This window comes from Somniosus microcephalus, chromosome 5 (genome assembly GCF_052327205.1).
Source record: "Somniosus microcephalus isolate GS21.2 chromosome 5, FLI_Smic_1.0, whole genome shotgun sequence".
NCBI lineage: Eukaryota > Metazoa > Chordata > Chondrichthyes > Squaliformes > Somniosidae > Somniosus > Somniosus microcephalus.
The window spans coordinates 62,477,535-62,495,258 of NC_140991.1; the positions used below are offsets into that span (position 1 = coordinate 62,477,535).

A 17,724-nucleotide genomic window follows, 5' to 3' on the forward strand; every position below is an offset into this window, starting at 1 on the left:
GGCATCGCCCCCGTATCCAAGGAGGATTGGAAGATTATGGCCAGTACCTCCGCAATTTCCACCTTTACTTCCCTCAGCACCCTAGGATGCATCCCATCCAGTCCTGGTAACTTATCTACTTTAAGTACAGCCAGCCTTTCTAGTACCTCCTCCTCATCAATTTTTATCCCATCCAGTATCTCAACTACCTGCTCTTTCACTATGAATTTTGTAGCATCTTCTTCCTTGGTAAAGACAGATGCAAAGTAGTCAGCCATGCCCTCGGCCTCCATGCATAGGTCTTTTTGGTCCCTAATCAGCCCCACCCCTCCTTTTACTATTTATATGCCTAAAGACGACTTTTGGATTCCCTTTTATGTTAGCTGCCAATCTATTCTCATACTCTTTCTTTGCCCCTCTTATTTCCTTTTTCACTTCCCCTCTGAACTTGCTATATTCAGCCTGGTTCTCACTTGTATTCTCAACCTGACATCTGTCATACACCTCTTTTTTTCTGCTTCACCTTACTTGCTAGCTCTTTTGGCACCCAGGAAGCTCTGGCTTTGGTTGCCCAACCTTTCCCCCTCGTGGGAATGTACCTCGACTTTACCCGAACCATCTCCTCTTAAAAGGCAGCCCATTGATCAATTACAGTTTTGTCCGTCAAGCTTTGATTCCAATTTACTTGAGCCAGCTCCATTCTCAACCCACTGAAATTGGTCCTCCTCCAATTAAGTATTTTAACTCTAGATTGCTTCTTGTCCTTTTCATAATCTAAACCTTATGATACTATGATCACTGTTCCCTAAATGTTCCCCTACTGACACACTTCATTCCCTAGAACCAGATCCAGCAATGCCTCTTTCCTCACTGGGCCGGAAACTTACCGATCAAGAAAGTTCTCCTGAACACTTCAGAAATTCTTCCCCCCCCCTCTGCCCTATACACTATTACTATCCCAGCCTATATTAGGATAATAACTGAAGTCCCCCATTATCACTACTCTATAGTTCTTGCACCTCTCTAATTTCCCTGCAAATTTGCTCCTCTATATCCTTCCCATGAGTAGGTAGCCTATAGAATACGCCGAGTAGTGCAATGGCACCTCTATTGTTTCTCAACTCTAACCAAATATTCTGTTCTTGACCCCTCCAGGACATCCTCTCTCTCCAGCACGGTAATATTCTCCTTAATCAATACGGTCACCCTACCTCCTTTCTTTCCTTCCCTATCTTTCCTGAACACATTATATCCAGGAATATTTAGTACCCAATCCTGCCCTTTTTTTGAGCCAGGTTGCTGTTATCGCCACAACATCATATTCCCATGTCGCTATTTGCGCCTACAGCTCACCAACCTAATTTACCACGCTTTGTGCTTTTACACATATGCACTGTAAACCTGTCTTAGGCTGACCCCCCCTAATACCGTACTCTCTTACTCTAGTGTCATCTGTCTCTCCCACTCCTTTGTGCACCTTGTTTCTCCTTTCGAATGCGACATCCTGGTGCCCATTCCCCTGCCAGATTAGTCTGAACAGTTGTTTTTCAGACTGGAGAGAAGCATACAGTGGTGTATCCCCAGGGATCAATATTGGACCACAGTTGTTTAATATATACTAATGAACTGGACTTGGGTATGCATAGCATAATTTCAAAGTTTGCAGATGACAACTCAGAAATGTGGTAAATGGTGAGGAAGATAGTAACAGACCTCAGGAGGACATAGGTAGACTGGTGAATTCGGCAGACATATGGCAGATGAACTTTAACGCAGTTGAACTAACCAAATTACTATTATACTTTAATTTTTATGTTAGAATATGTATACTGTAGCACCAATGTACAAGGTGGAGGTAATGAGTTAATTCATACCCTGAGTTAAACGATATTTGGGTCTGTATATTGCATTTACCCAGCTAAGCTTTAAAAACATGATTAAGTGACTTCGAATGCTGAGAAATTAAACTGCAGAGCAACTCATGGGAAGATTAGGGAGGGTGTCTGTTCGGCCAGGCGAGGCAGCACATATACAAGATAACATATCTAAGAATTCGTTTGTTGTAAACTCATAACAGGGTTCTGCAGCAACTCGCCAAAACTTCTTTGGCAGCACCTCACAAACCCATGACCTCAACCACCTAGAAGGTCAAGGGCAGCAGGCGCATGGGAACACCAACACCTACCTGCAAGTTCCCCTCCAAGTTACACACCATCTTGAATTGGAAATGAAATATATCTCCGTTCCTTCCTCATCGCTGGGTAAAAATCCTGGAACTCCCTCCTAACAACACTGTGGGAGTACCTTCACAAGGACTGGGTGCAAGGCGGCGGCTCACCACCACCATCTGAAGCGCAATTAGGGATGGACAATAAATGTTGGCCTTGCCAGCAACGCCTACATCCCGGAACGAATAAAAGAAAAGGCCTTGGAGATGGTGCAAAGGAGATTTACTAGAAGGGTACAACGGATGAGGGACTTCAGTTACATGGAGAGACGAGAGAAGTTGGGATTGTTCTCCTTAGAGAAGCGAACATTAAGGGGAGATTTAATAAAGGTGTTCAAAATCATGAAGGGTAATTAAGGACAAACTGTTCCCACTGGCAGAAGGGTTGCTAACAAGAGGCAAAAGAGCAAGAGGCGACATGAGGAGAAAACTTTACGCAGCAAGTTATGATCTGGAATGCACTGCCTGAAAGGGTGGTGGAAACAGATTCAAAAGTAGCTTTCAATTGGGAATTTGAAAAATACTAATAAAATGGGGACAAATTGCAGGGCTATGGGAATAATTAGATAGCTCTTTCAAACAGCTGGCACAGACATGATGGGCCAAATGACCTCCTGCTGTGCTGTAAGATTCTATGAAATGTATATGTATAAAGTCCATTACCACAGAACAAGCCAATGAAGTGAAAAGTTGATCGAAAAACCCTCCCAACATTGTGAATTCTTCCAGAAAATATTCATTTCACCCCAAACAGACAAGAAAAATCAACTTTACTCAGGTCCGTCCTATGTTGCAAAACCTCAAAAATAAAAACCCAATTCACATCGCAAACTTCACCCACAGCAACCTTATATTAAGTGTCCTTACCTTGAACGTTGAACATTACGAGGGGACCCTGGCTCATGCCCATGCTTGTCAGCGGTTGCAGGTTGCTGAGATACTTGCTGCTGTGCTGGTCCTTGTTTCACAATTGAAGAACTAGACTTGAGAGAGAAAAGCAAACACAAGGCTTTACTTCTGCAACTTAAATGCATCACTTTTACTTAAAGCCATTTTAAATTGCTCAGCAATGCCTTTTACAGACCCCAACAATGCACACGCTCCACACAATGTGGTCCTTCAACAAACATTTAGATCAGGTCAAAATGCATAACCCACATTTTGGAAGTTGTAACATCTTGTAAAAGCAAGCACTGTGCATGGTACACAACTTTTGCAACCGTAGCAGGTGCTCATAAAATGCAACTTCGTTTGTTAAAAGCCCTAGATTTTGCTAAGTCTTTGCTTTCAGGCCTCACCCAAAAGCTTGGGCTTGAACTTCATTTTAGCACATAGTTGTGACTGAGCCAAACTTGAATTATGCAGTCTGAGCATACAGAAAAAGGCAAACAGGGAGCCAGTTCCTCCTCCCCAGGAACCCCACTGATCTGCTCTCCCCGGTATTTCCCTGGGGCATTAATACAATTCAGTCAGCTGGACTCATCATTTTTCCCAGTAACATTTCTTCCTTGTTTGTTGCTTGACTTGTGTAAAATTTATTTTGATTGTTTTTTTTTTGAAGAGAGGAAAAATTACTTCTGATTGCATACCTGTTATACAGGAAACTGTGTGTTATCCGGAGGCTAACTGTCCGGAATGCTCGAGCCACCGGCAAAAATCAGGTGCCGTTTTCGTTAGGTTTTTTTTCTTCTCGTTGCTTTTTTCCTCAACAGTCAAGCTCTGCAAGGTCTGCTGAAGCTGTTGCTAAGCTACAGAGACGCTTGGACTGTTTAGAAGCTGTTGCTAAGCAACAGGGTTTGTTGACATAACATTAGTGCTGGAGTGTCCGGCAGTTTTGAGGGAACGGCAACAGCTCGGTCCCGTCGGTGCCGGATAGCACAATGTTTCCTGTAACTTGTTTCATGTTCTAAATGTCACAGAATAGGTTAAGGCAAGGGAAGAGGCAAGCGAGACATTAAGACAGATGGAAAGAGCAAAAGAAAAAAGCAGGGAGAAGTCAAAGTCGGAGTGCATGCTTTGTTCAATTAACATTCCCTCAAAATGACAAAAAAACAAATTCGAACTTTGAAGCAAACTTAGCGACTGGAAAAGATCAATTCTAATGGGTGACATTTGAGAGACAGAGATTTTAATTTCTAACATCTATATGAGAGAAAGAAAGACAATGTTTTAATTAGGGAGGGCATTCTATGGCCACCAACTCAGAGGGAGGGAAAATGGTTGAGGGTGTAGGGGCCACAAGACCCCCAACTTGGATAGTGAGTGGATGGAGGGTTAAGTGTGAGTTGAGTGACATCAAAGCAAGGGGAAAGAGAAGGATACAGGGATTGAATGGGTGGTTCAAAGGTTAAGAGGTAAATGGAGTGATGCGAGTCAATGATGGGAATGGGAATAGATAGTGGCATGGTGACTGGGTGTGAAGAGGAAGCACAAATAATTGGGAGAGGGAGCTGCTGAAACATTTTGCCCACAACTAAACCCTTAAATGCAACCTTCAGTCATTGGTGTCTCCTTTCCCAGCCACAGCACCTTCCATCGAAAAGGAACGAAGAAATGATAAAGACAAGCTTAAAAAGAGGACAGAGACGCCAGCACAAAAAGGAGAATCATAGAATGGTTACAGCACAGGAGGCGGCCATTTGGCCTGTCAAGCCTGTGTCAGCTCTCTACAAGAGCACTTCAGCTAGTCCCACTCCCCCGCCCTCTCCCCGTAGCTCTGCAATTTTTTTTCCTACAGGTACTTATCCAATTCCCCTTTGAAATCCACGATTGAATCTGCCTCCACCACCCTTTCAGGCAGTGCATTCCAGATCCTAACCACTCGCTGCATAAAAAAGTTTTTCCTCATGTTGCCTTTGGTTCTTCTGCTAATCACCTTAAATCTGTGTCCTCTGCTTCTCGACCTTTCCGCCAATGAGAACAGTTTCTCTCTATCTACACCTCTCATGATTCTGAACACCTCTATCAAATCTCCTCTCAACCTTCTCTGCTCTAAGGAGAACAACCCCAGCTTCTCTAATCTATCGACCTAACTGAAGTCCCTCATCCCTGGAACCATTCTTGTAAATCTTTTCTGCACCCTCTCTATGGCCTTCACATCCTTCCTAAAGTGCGGTGCTCAGAATGGGACACAACACTCCAGTTGAGGCCGAACCAGTTTTATAAAAAGTTCATCATAACTTCCTTGCTTTTGTACTCCATGCCTCTATTTATGAAGCCCAGGATCCCGTATGCTTTTTCAATCACTTTCTCAACCAGCCCTGCCACCTTCAATGATTTGTGCACATATACCCAAAGGTGTCTCTGTTCATGCACCCCATTTAGAATTGTACCCTTTAGTTTATATTGTACTCCTCATTCTTCCTACCAAAATGTATCACTTCACAATTTTCTGCGTTAAATTTCATCTGCCACGTGTCCGCCCATTCCACCAGCCTGTCTATATCCTCTTGAAGTCTATCACTATCCTCCTCACTGTTCACTATACTTCCAAGTTTTGGGTCATCTGCAAATTTTGAAATTATGCCCTGTACTCCCAAGTCCAAGTCATTAATATATAGCAAGAAAAGCAATGGTCTCAGTACCGACCCCCAAGGGAACACCACTGTACACCTTCCTCCAGTCTGAAAAACAACCGTCACCAGTACCCTCTGTTTCCTGTCACTTAGCCAATTTTGTATCCATGCTGCCACTGCCCCTTTTATTCCATGGGCTTCAACTTTGCTGGCTAGCCTATTACGTGGCACTTTATCAAACGCCTTTTGGAAGCCCATGTACACCACATCAACCGCATTGCCCTCATCAACCCTCTCTGTTACCTCATCAAAAAAACTCAAAAAGCTGTCCAAGGTACAAGTTTCTGTGAGACGATTTCCTCTTCTAAGAGAAGAGATTGACAGAAGCACAGAACAGAAAAACAGCAATACAAAAACATCCGAGGCAAGTAAGAGAGCAACCATATTCTCTGATTTACCATTTACAAGGCCACAGGAGTTCAGCTTGTAAATTTTAAAACCCAAGAGTAACATGAGCTGCCACCTAAATTTATCAATCAAGATAGCCCAAAGCAGGCCACTATTAAGAATGTTATTGGAGAAGAAAATTTGAAGTAAACTTCCTTTAAATTACTAATCTATAGGAAAGGACCTAAACTGCAGTGAACAGAAAACTAACATAGATCTGCTGGCCACAATATGGAAGGAAGTCTTAGAAGGCAGCACCCTTGCGCACAACAGAGTAAAGGAAAGGATCATCTGACTGCGCAGGGGACAGATTTCTTAAAGGGACAAGTGTTTCAAGGTGGCTCTCCCCCCTACCCCTCTGGGATGACAGTAATATTTATATGTATAGGTTGAGCAAATATACTCTTCAATAGCAATGGATTCTCATGTTTTTCCAGATGCTCTCGTATTCTTATATGGAGTGGGAAAGGACACATTTAAATTGATCTACAGTCAACCTTCATTAACACACTCCCATAGAGTCCAATCATATTTTTGGAATAGGAGTAGAACATTTCAATCAATAAATTGTTTCTATAAAATCCCTGGAATTATATAATGTATATATAAGCTCCATAAACCACCACCTGCTGAATTAGAATGCACAACATCTTCTACATTTCTCAAATATGAATTAAATGGTGTTGCCAAGAATATGGGCATTTTCAGAGAGTAAAATCATTTTGATGATACCTACAGTGCAACTCAAGTTAACCACAATGCAAATGATGATGATACAACCATGAAACTACCAAAATGAAAATGTAAAAGTATACATTCAACATTATTATACTGTCGCTCCGAAAATAGCATTTTTTAAACCAATGTTTAATAATGAAATCAGGCATTAACTGATTTTGGTTGTACCTTTGGCTGAGACGACACTGGAGGTGTACTCATCAGTGGTTTAAGAGGAACTGTGTTAGTCTGCGGCGTACTTATCCTAGGAGACACATACGACCTTGGGGATGATGCATCTGATGCCAATGACATTGGAGACTGATTAGACGGCTGGGCTGCATTTAAAAAAAATCAGTTTGAAATAATCTGATCCATCTGCCTAAAAGTTGCTTTTCACCAAAGGACTCTATTGAGAGAATTTTTTTTGTTGGAAATTAAACATTACTAAAATACTGTACACTCAAACAAAGCTGTCCAAGATACCAAGTTTCTGTGAGAATATTTCCTCCTCTAAGAGAGCATCGCTATGAAATCTACCAGCTCAATCAAACATTTTTAAAAAAAGTTCTCAATACAGGAAACTTTGGTTTATCTGGAGGTTGTGTGTCCGGAATACTCGATCTAACGGCAAAAATCAGGAGCCGTTTTCTATGTTTTTTTTTTAGTTCTCGTTGCTTTTTTTCCCCCCCCCAGTCAAGCACTGCAAGGTCTGTAGCTATAGCAACAGCTTCACACGGAGCTTCTCAGTTCCTATGTTTAAACATTAACTCTGGTATGTCCGGCACTTTTGATGTTACGGCACCAGCTCGGTCCCGTCAGTGCTGGATATCAGAAAGTTTCCTGTATATAAATTCCACTACAATACAGAACATACTTAAAATGTAATAGAAACTATTTATACAACTTGGTACACAAATTTAATGTAATTAGCATAATTATATTACCCCGATAGCAGATTATGCTCTTGTTCGACAATAGACCTCCTTTGAAATTAATGACGAAAATTTTATGCCAACACTTTTTTTCTGCCCCATAAACTTTAAAGCTCCAATATGATTAAACCAAGTTTATAACAAGACTAAACTGAACACAAATTGTAACTTATTGATTTTCAGTGCTTAACTTTGCATTTTTTTTTTTTTAAATAAAAAAAGTGTACATATGGAAAGTAAGCGGATGCCACAAATTCAGTGGGCCAATTTTATTCAATTGTATTTAAGGTCAGCAGTTTGAGAATCAATTGCAGGTCACCTACCAACTCAAATATGAACATTCCATAGCTTATGTTGCCTTAACTAGGATTACAGAAACAAATGAAAAAGGATCTCCGTGGCAATTCATCCGCTACAGAATGTCGCTGCCCGGTATCTTCAGTAGCAGTGAGTAGAATAAAAGTGATGCTCATTGCATCTTCAAAAAGAAGTAAAAATGGTCATTTTCTCAATCCGAGGTGCTTTAAAGAGGCATGAAACAAAGGTGCCTTCCAGAAGGGGAAGAGAATAAAGGCAGAGAGTAAAGTTCCATTTTCGTAGACCCCAGCATCTCCTGACAGCAGCCTGGGAGCAAACAGTGCATCTGTTCTCTCGGTTGCATGCATGAGACCAGTAGAGCAAAAAGGTGATAAAACTAAAAAATAACATACTTTAGCAAATACTGTAATATATTTTTAAAAATCCATTCCAAAACTGATCTGACACAAAGGTTATTACCATACTGCACAGTCAAATTCTAGAGTATCCATGAAGTGACAGTTTATAATGCAAAGATGCATAAAACATTTCTCAGCATGCAGTGGAATGTAAACCTTTAGCCGGTCCATAGTTTTCTTCAAAAAATGTGGTTACTTAGAGGGTTAATGGTTTACATAATCTTGTTGGATGACACGGTCAGAGCTGCAGCTCGTCTTGAATTATTGGACACAGAACTTCTGCATTCCACAAAGCTACTTAAATGTTTTAATTTAATGCAGACTAAAGGGGTAAATGCTCTATTGGGGGATTCATTTAATTGTTTTTAGGAACTCAAACTAGCTCGCGGCAGCTACATAACCATTGCAAAAAAAAAAGCTATTAACAATTTGGCATTATCAGAGAAGCCACAAGAGCTACAAGAATCTGAGGATATAGGAAGAGAACATACTGCACTCAGAGCCTGTTGCACCATAAGGAACTCTTACTTCATTATACCTGCACTGGGAGTACTCAATTTGAGCGCTGGGACCAGAGAGGGAAAGTACCCTTGCCGTGTTCCTGACACCCTCACCTTGCGCACAAACTTTTGGACTCTAGGGGAATCAAGGGGTATGGAGATCGGGTGGGAAAGTGGAGTTGAAGTTGATGATCAGCCATGATCTTATTGAATGGCGGAGCAGGCTCGAGGGGCCGTATGGCCTACTCCTGCTCTTATTTCTTATGTTCTTAAACCAGAAAAACCAAACTAAAATGCAAGTGACTTACTGCGACAATTAACCTACTTACTTAGGGTGGCTATTCAAAGCATAACTGCAGAACAAGTACCTAATTACAATCTGTACTTCAGCTACACATTCTTGGTTTACCAAGAATGCAGTTTAGGAAAGGACATAGGTGCCAACATTGCAGTCACAAGTTAAAGGTAATCTGTAGCAGAGAACAGAATACAGGTAAAGAGCTCAAAAGTTTAATTCATTCAAAATTAAGATCAAACAATTTCCTTCATTGAGCAGGTGTAACATATTTGTACTCCAGTACTGTGCCCAAGAGTGCCTGATCAATTGCACTGCCAAGGAGTGGCTAGGGAAGAGAAAGCAACAGACCCAATGGCCAGAATTTTCCCTGCCTGGGTGGGTCCAGTGTGGGTGGTGACCATGGCGGATCGCAACCCCGTTGCTGGCTCCATCCCGCTGCACAAAACGACTTTACGTCAATATGGCCTATTAAGCCCGCCCTGCACGTTACCCGGCCCAATTAAATGGTGCAGGTCTGCTGATGTCATCCATGACGTGTTTTCAGCAGAGATATTTAAAGGGGTCATGGCCACTACATTTGAAGGTTAATCTAAAATAGTGCAATCAGTGCACTACAGCATTGGAGTGCTGCAAACACTTTGGAAATGACTGCACAGAGGCAGAAGGCTGCACCCAGGTTCTACGATGACTCACTCCATATGCTTGTGGAGGGAGTCAGAGTACACAGGGAGGCTCTCTTTCCGTCCAAAGGCAGAAGAGACCGAAACAGCCGAGTTGGAGATTGCAGCGGAGGTCAACAGCAGGGATGTGGTCAGGAGGACCTGGGTGCTGTGGCACAAATGTTTCAATCTCATTAGATCAGGAAACGCGAGTGCAAAGCCACACTCAAATTCATATTGCTGTGCCTCTCATCACATCCCCATCACTCTGCCTTCCTAACCCGAGTCCTGCACATCTTTACTCACACCAACATATCTTGCATGTCCACCCATCCCTCTCTCTTGATCTACATCACATCCCTCATCCGAGTGCAAGCATACCAACTAACAAGGAGGCCACTTGGCTTTGGCACCCCACTCTATCATCGTCTCCCTCTAAAGATCTAACCCATCCATTCCATCACTCTCACTTAACCTTCTCTTCTCTCCCACCTTGTAGGAGCCCAAAATAAGAGGGAGAACCCCAGTGGTGGCCCTCCATCATTTGCAAACCTTACAACACCAGAGGAGGCTGTTTTAGAAATATCTGACGTCACTGAGCAGCTGGAGGTGAGGGCGGGGGGGACATCTCCGCAACCTGGCGACAGAAGTGCATATCATACAGCTACATGGCATACATCAGTCACCCATACAGGGACTAATACCAGCAGCCAGAGAATGGTCATCATCTGCATAATCGTATCTGTACCCATTCTTCATGACATATCTAACGCATCTCTTTACTCTCTCACAGGTCCATCAAGAGCCCCCCACCACCCCACTGTCCAGGAGGAAGAAAAAGACGACTCCACAGAGGAACCTGCAGCCTCTGAGGGTGCACCATTACCAGACATAAGCGCACCCAGCACCAGTGCAGATATGCGCACCTGGGTGGGTCCCACACGACAGAGTAGTGTTGACACCTGGTGTCTCAACTCACAAGTGAGATAGAGCAGATGGTGGCGATAGGGACAGCAGTGGAGACTCCTCGCCGGAGGGCGCAAGACACTCCTCGCTCTGCTCAGCTGCATGCAGATGCTGAGCCTTGGGGGCCATCCAGGAGGTGCAGCAAGAAGTGCAGGGGGCTCAGACAGGTTTTGTAAGTGCGATGTCTGCAAATGTTCAGAGAATGGAGGAGTCCATCTCCAACATGAGCACCACCGTGTCGCAGGCGACGGCGACTGTCGGCTCTTCCATGGATCGGATGTCCACCTACATGGAGCAGCTAATGCACCACTCACAGGAGCACACGGTCTCTATGGAGAATAGATGGCAGAGGCTCATAGATCTCTCTCGGAGGGATGTCAGCGGAGACGTAGGTCCTCATTGCCCCACTGATGTGCAGCAAGGTGCTCTCCAGCTCTTTGGCAGCAGGGAAGTGAGCAGGCTGCCTCTACCTCTGCTGAAGCCACAGGGGTAACAACTCGTAGAAGCACACAGAAGAGAAAGATGACACGCAAGTAGATTCACAAGGTAGCCACTTGGGTGTTTTATCCAATGTTTATGTAAAGTTTCCGTTAATGTGCTGTCAAACATAAAAATCTTTATTTCCAACACTTTGGACAGATTTGTGCGCACCTTTGGAAACGGTTTAGTGAGTTGCAATGAATGGAGAGACATAAACGGTACCTCCAGCAATGGTGGTGAGTGTGAAAGGAATGGCTTGGTTATTGTAGGGATGCTTTATGGTGTGTGTGGGGTGGTGCCAACCTGGCACATCATATGGCAGCCATATGGGTGTACAGCGTAAAGTTAAGTAAATCTGGCCATGATGAGGCCATCCCTGGCCTCCTATCAGCAATGTGCACGGGTGCTGGTGCCTTCTGTCCTGTGCAACATCAGGTGACTGTGGAGAAGGTTGGTGTTGTTTTTGTTGTTGGCGCTCATCATGGTCAGATTCTGAGGACCAAAGTGACACAGTATAAATGGCACCCATGTTGATGGAATACATGGTGTGGAGATGCCGGAGTTGGACTGGGGTGGACAAATGTAAGTAGTCACACAACACCAGGTTATAGTCCAACAGCTTTATTTGAAATCACAAGCTTTCGGAGCGCTGCTCCTTCTTCAGGTGAAGTGGAGAAATGCATAAAGACACAGCTTATATAGTCAGAGAATCATGTCAGATGTTTACAGGTAACCTTTCCAACTGCCATTTATCACACCTCGGCAGAGAGATAATCACAGCAGTCAAAGGTGTGAATGGTGTCACCATTCACACCTTTGACTGCTGTGATTATCTCTCTGCCGAGGTGTGATAAATGGCAGTTGGAAAGGTTACCTATAAACATCTGACATGATTCTCTGACTATATAAGCTGTGTCTTTATGCATTTCTCCACTTCACCTGAAGAAGGAGCAGCGCTCCGAAAGCTTGTGATTTCAAATAAAGCTGTTGGACTATAACCTGGTGTTGTGTGACTTCTTACATTTGATGGAATACATCACTGCAAGAAATTTCAACTTTCCCACCTGACCCGCCTCCGATCCTGCCCGCACAGACCCCGGAAAATTCCAACCAATGGGTTATTGGTGTAAGACCTTGAGACAGGCTGCCTATCCTCAGTCAGACAACAGTATTGTACATGGGAGGTGAAAGAAAAATAATTAACTAAGATATTTGAGGTGAGGAAAACAGGAGGAAGTTGAAGTAAAAAAAAGTTGGAGGAGTTTAATAAGTTTGTGCCCGAAGTGGAAATTTAAATCGCATATGGTTATTAAGATGCTACCTGCAGAATTATGAACTACAGCCCTTATTATAAATCAAAATCCACGTGACATAGCGTGTCATAAAATTTAAACAGGTAGACATTTGGCAGATTCAAATACCAAAGAGCCACCAACTTTTTCTAAATTTTCTGTATTGGAACAAGTCAAGATGTTGATCTTCTGATCCTAATTGATATGCAGTTTCTTAATCCCAATTCTTTCCACAGCTGGCACACTTTCCTTATATCGAAACGTGAATTGCATGGAATTGTAAAAGCTGTGTTCCGCTTAATTCCACTGTTCTTGCCAGTGATTAACTCACCCGCCATTCTACCTATTCCCAGAAAATCAAGCATCGACAAATACAGCAGTTTAACTTTTTATACATTAGGTGGCACAAGATAAAGCAGGGAGAACAGCTATTTGCTCCTGATGCTTGCACATAATGATGTAAATGATTTATTCAGGGAGATTTCAAGTTGAAGCCCAAGGCTCTGCCACAATTCAATGTATGCTCAACATCAGTTCAGTAAACGACTGACTCAGCAATTGAACAAAAACAGAAGAGTGCAAGGTGACAAGACAGAATTAGTCTTGAGCAGAAGCATTACATCCAGCTTTATTGTTCATATTCTGTGAGAATGTTTTGTATTGATACAAAATGGGCTCGAGACACAGTAGCTCCGTGTTGCTGGTAAACACGAATCTCTGCTTTTAAAGTGATGAAATTTGTTGTGCAGCTCTCATCACACTGGAAGAGGGCAACAGTTGCCCGATTTTGAAATGGAATCCTTTCAGTTTTAAGCATCATCAGTATTAATGGTGTTGAACTATATTATGAGAAAAAAAGGTACTATCTGCAATCAGTTGCCGACTGTGAAAAGTAGGGCTAAGCTGCCTTGAAGATTACCACTATTAGCTTTTCCAGCCTAGTGCAAGACTACCAAGCCAAAGAATGGACTGTTACTGCAGTGAGTTGATATCAATGTGCAAAATCAAATTGAAGCTTTCAGATTCAGCTTGGTCCTTCGCAATCCTAGTTGTGAGCCACCAGTTTCAATCTGCCCCTACTTGTTCAGTTGCTGCTTGCCTTTCAGATGGGGAAAGTGAATGGCTGAAAAGGGGCAAGATCATCTAAAAATTTAAAAATAATTGTAAAAAAATCCAAAGTACTGTGAATTCAATCTTAAGGGTGATACTGAAGTGCAGAACTCAGCTTCACTGTATCAACCGTTGGTGTGGCCAACTTTCAGCATGAGATGTGGGCAGCAAAAAGGTGAAGGTGAGAAGTTGGGGAGTGCAAGTCTTCCTCATCTAGCTGTGGTATACCTGATCTGAGAATGTCCATTACTGCCATACGGAGGAAAATGATCCCTTCCCAAAACGGACATCCCTCAATTGGATGGGCACATAAATGTGTCAAACAATGCTCTCCAAAATACACAATACCAACTTGAACCCAAGGGGGACAGTGCAATTTTTAAGTAGTAACAGAGCAGAAAAAGAACATATATATATATTTTTTTAATCTTACCCTGAGAAGACAACTGTGCAGCTTGGGAAAGGAGAGTAGTGATGCTTAAAGCTGATGGTCCAGTCGTGAGGAGCTTATGAAGCATAGACTGTAAGGAAGCTTGGGTGACAGCAGCTGTAAGGACTGCAAGACAAAAAAAAATCCCTTTAACTTCTGCTATGCAAGGTTAACATATTTAAACTTTTTACAATAGGTCAAATTAAATTAGAAGATTTCAACTAAATGATGATTTATTGGACTGCAACCTAGTAATTCCAGCAGGCGATCAATGCTGTCCCAATTCAGAGTTCGAAATCCAATTCACACATTACTTTTTTCGTATCAAAAGCTCCGTTTTGACTGTTGGCTGAGCCACAACGAGAAGTTGTTGGGAAAAAATGTATCACCTACCAAAAGAAAATATTCAACCCTCACTTCGAAAAAGTATCTTACAAAATGAAAGGACTGAAAGGGGAACATGAGTGACGAAAAACACCTAGATCATTGTCCTTTCAAGAAATGTATGCCCTCGGTAGTCAGCCCTCACTGTGCTGTAATGCAAGTAATAAAATAATCTTTTCAAGCTGGCAAATGTACTTCCAATATTCAAAAATCAATCAGGGCACAAAATTCTTATTTACAGGGCAGACATCTAAAATCCAGAGTGGGAATAATGCGAGCAAGCAATTTACAACATGCTACACATGTATGACGGAGCAGTCACAATATTAGTTCAGAAATAACAGATTATACCTCGGAAACTTACAAGAATTATTTGAGGGTCTAATAAATTAGTGGACCACTAATCTTGTAAGTTCAGTTTACTCAGATTTTTAAAAAAGCATTTACCAAAGTTCCTCATGCGAGACCTATAAGGAAGTGTAAGGCTCATAGAATAGCTGATAATAATCTAGATCGAATGAGAACAGCCATAAATGGAAAATGCTCTGCCAACCTGCTCTGGAACCTCTGCTAAACTGCAAACTTTGTGAAAGGTATGAAATAGCACACTAGTACTATAATTCAATTTGTTGACAAAATAAAGTTCTGTGAGTAGGGTTAAAAATAGAAAGAAGATTGATGATCATAAACGACTCATACCAGTTATGTAAATGTACTACAGTAGATTGACTTTATTCATGGATAAATCTAAGTCAATACATACATGAACAGGCAACAGTAAACAGGTGTAGAACATGAAAGAATCCTATTTTAAGCCATGCCAGCGAGACTAGGCAAAGCACAGCTCCCATCAGGAATCAACAAGCGGTGACATTAAACAATACTACAGGTACACTCTCCCTTATCCGAAAGCCTTGGGACCAGCTGAGTTTCGGTTTTCGTAATTTTTCGGATTTCAGAAGGTATTATAATAAGACTGGGAAATTTGTATTTAATATAAATTTTAAAAGTTCAGGCTACCTCTTGCGACTGTTCCGTGTCTCATTCCCCTTCCTGCTTCTCTGGAAAGCTGGATATCGGCTGACTCCTACTGAGCTGGCCCGCAAATCAGGTCGGGTGGGGGGCGGGGGGGAGGTAAGAATATCGGACGGGCCGCGGCTCAGGTCGGGGGAGAAAAGAATATCGGACGGGCCGCTGCAGCTATCGGACCGGCCGCTGTATTGTTGGGTTCACTCTCCCGGTACCTCCGTCACACTGCCCGGCTCGGCCTGCAATCTCCTACCCAGGAGGGAACTCTGTGACCCTCTGCCCTGCTCAGCGTAAGTCGTGCGCCACTCTGGTCATGTGCGCACAACTTACGCTGAACAAAAAAACTTTTGGTTTTTAGAGGTTTTCGGAAGTTCGGATAAAGGATAGTCTACCTGTACTTGAATCTGAGGCAGTGAGATTGGCTCAAACCCATCAGGATATTCGTCCTTTTAAATGGGCAATTAAGCTTTCGGGTTATAAGACTTTTTTATTCCAATAGCAGAGATGGAAAAGGAAAAAGGTTTTAGAGTACCACTGATGAAAATGGCAGAGTGTACTGGAATAAAAACAGAAAACGCTGGCAATACTACTCAGCCGGTCAGGCAGTATCTGTGGAGAGAGAAAAACGAAGGGTCATTGACCAGAAATGTTAACTCGGTTTCTCTCTCCACAGATGCTGCCTGACCTGCTGAGTATTGCCAGCACTTGGTTTCTATTTCAGATTTCCAGCATTCACGGTATTTTGGTTTTGTAAAGAGAGTATTGGGTTCATCTGGAGGGCATGGAACAAGTTAGCACAAGCTACTGTATATGCAAAGTCGAATTCCAGGGCATAGCATATAGGTTTGCTCACCTTACCTCAAGAAGAATAAAGATGCATTAAAAGCATTCAGGAAAAACTAACTGGGACAATTTGAGGATGCCGGCGATTAAGTTAAGAAAAGTCCCAGCAACTAAAATTACTTTCTCTGAGGAGACTGAGGAAAAGCACAATATGAAATAATACCCTGAGAAGCACACCCTGTACACTATTATCCTCTTGTTTTGCAATACAAATCAAACCAACCAAGACAGACTTCAAGAATTCTTTGCTGCTTTCTCCTGCTCCAACACTTTACTAGCACAAAGAAAAGGAAATGGAATACAAATTTCACAACTTCTCTTCAAATCAGAACTAGCACTGAATCTCCATTCAACCAACCCTGCTGTTTCTTACTAATATAATTCAGTCTATGCACCTGGCATCGTAAACATAAGTCTTTACTCAACTTCTAAGAAGCCACTATTAAAAGCTACTAAATGCATCTTTACTGAAAAGCGACAACTGCTGCAATCCTGCTTCTGCAACAGTCACTGCTTCTGGAACTTGCCAAGGCAGTCTCTCACAAATCAAGCACTACTACCTGTACTACCAGTTGATAAAAGCAGAAAATGCTGGAAACACTGAGTAAATCAGTCAGCATTTGTGAAGAGAACAGGTAAGTTAATGCTAGCAGTAGTGTCATAACTGACTGCTGAAACCTGAGCTCCTCTAAGTTTGCCATTTCAAGAGTCATGAATTGGAAGTTCTCTGAGGTCTTTAGGTCCTGCCTGCACCAGATCCTGATGGGACAGTTGAGGTTTAAGGACAGGTCTCCCTCACTTCTTTTGTCGTGGTATATACTCAGGAGAGCTAGCCAATACAATGAAATTACATAAATGGGTCTCTCCCAGGAGATCACATGGATTTGGGTGGGGTGGAGTGTCTATACTGTGATACACAAGGTATCTCAATAGTGTGGGACAGGCTCGATGGACCAGTTGGTCTTTACCTGTCTGTCATTGTTCGTATGTTCTTTCACACATTTGTATGTAAAAAAAAAAAATAGCTGCATTTTGGGAGGAAGGATATGGTGAGAAGACAGTACAGTGGGAATTAAAATCTATCAAATGAGGGAAAGACTTGTAGAGTTAAATTTCACATGTTCCTATCTCTGGTCAACCTCATTTGTCTTGGGCAAAACAAAGTCTCTGGCGGAAGGTCTATTTCATTCAGCTGGA

General features: G+C 42.5%; 1 protein-coding gene across 5 annotated transcripts in view; it reads right to left on the minus strand.

The window, feature by feature from the left end:
• waca (WW domain containing adaptor with coiled-coil a) overlaps positions 1–17,724 on the minus strand; it is a 109,821-nt gene that overhangs the window by 30,370 nt on the left and 61,727 nt on the right. For all 5 annotated transcript variants that reach the window (XM_085987684.1, XM_085987683.1, XM_085987682.1 and 2 more), the window contains 3 exons: positions 14,275–14,397; positions 7,075–7,223; positions 3,074–3,189 (listed from right to left, as the gene is read on the minus strand). In XM_085987684.1, the coding sequence (XP_085843810.1) occupies positions 3,074–3,189; positions 7,075–7,223; positions 14,275–14,397 (388 nt within the window). The remainder of the gene's footprint in view (positions 1–3,073; positions 3,190–7,074; positions 7,224–14,274; positions 14,398–17,724) is intronic.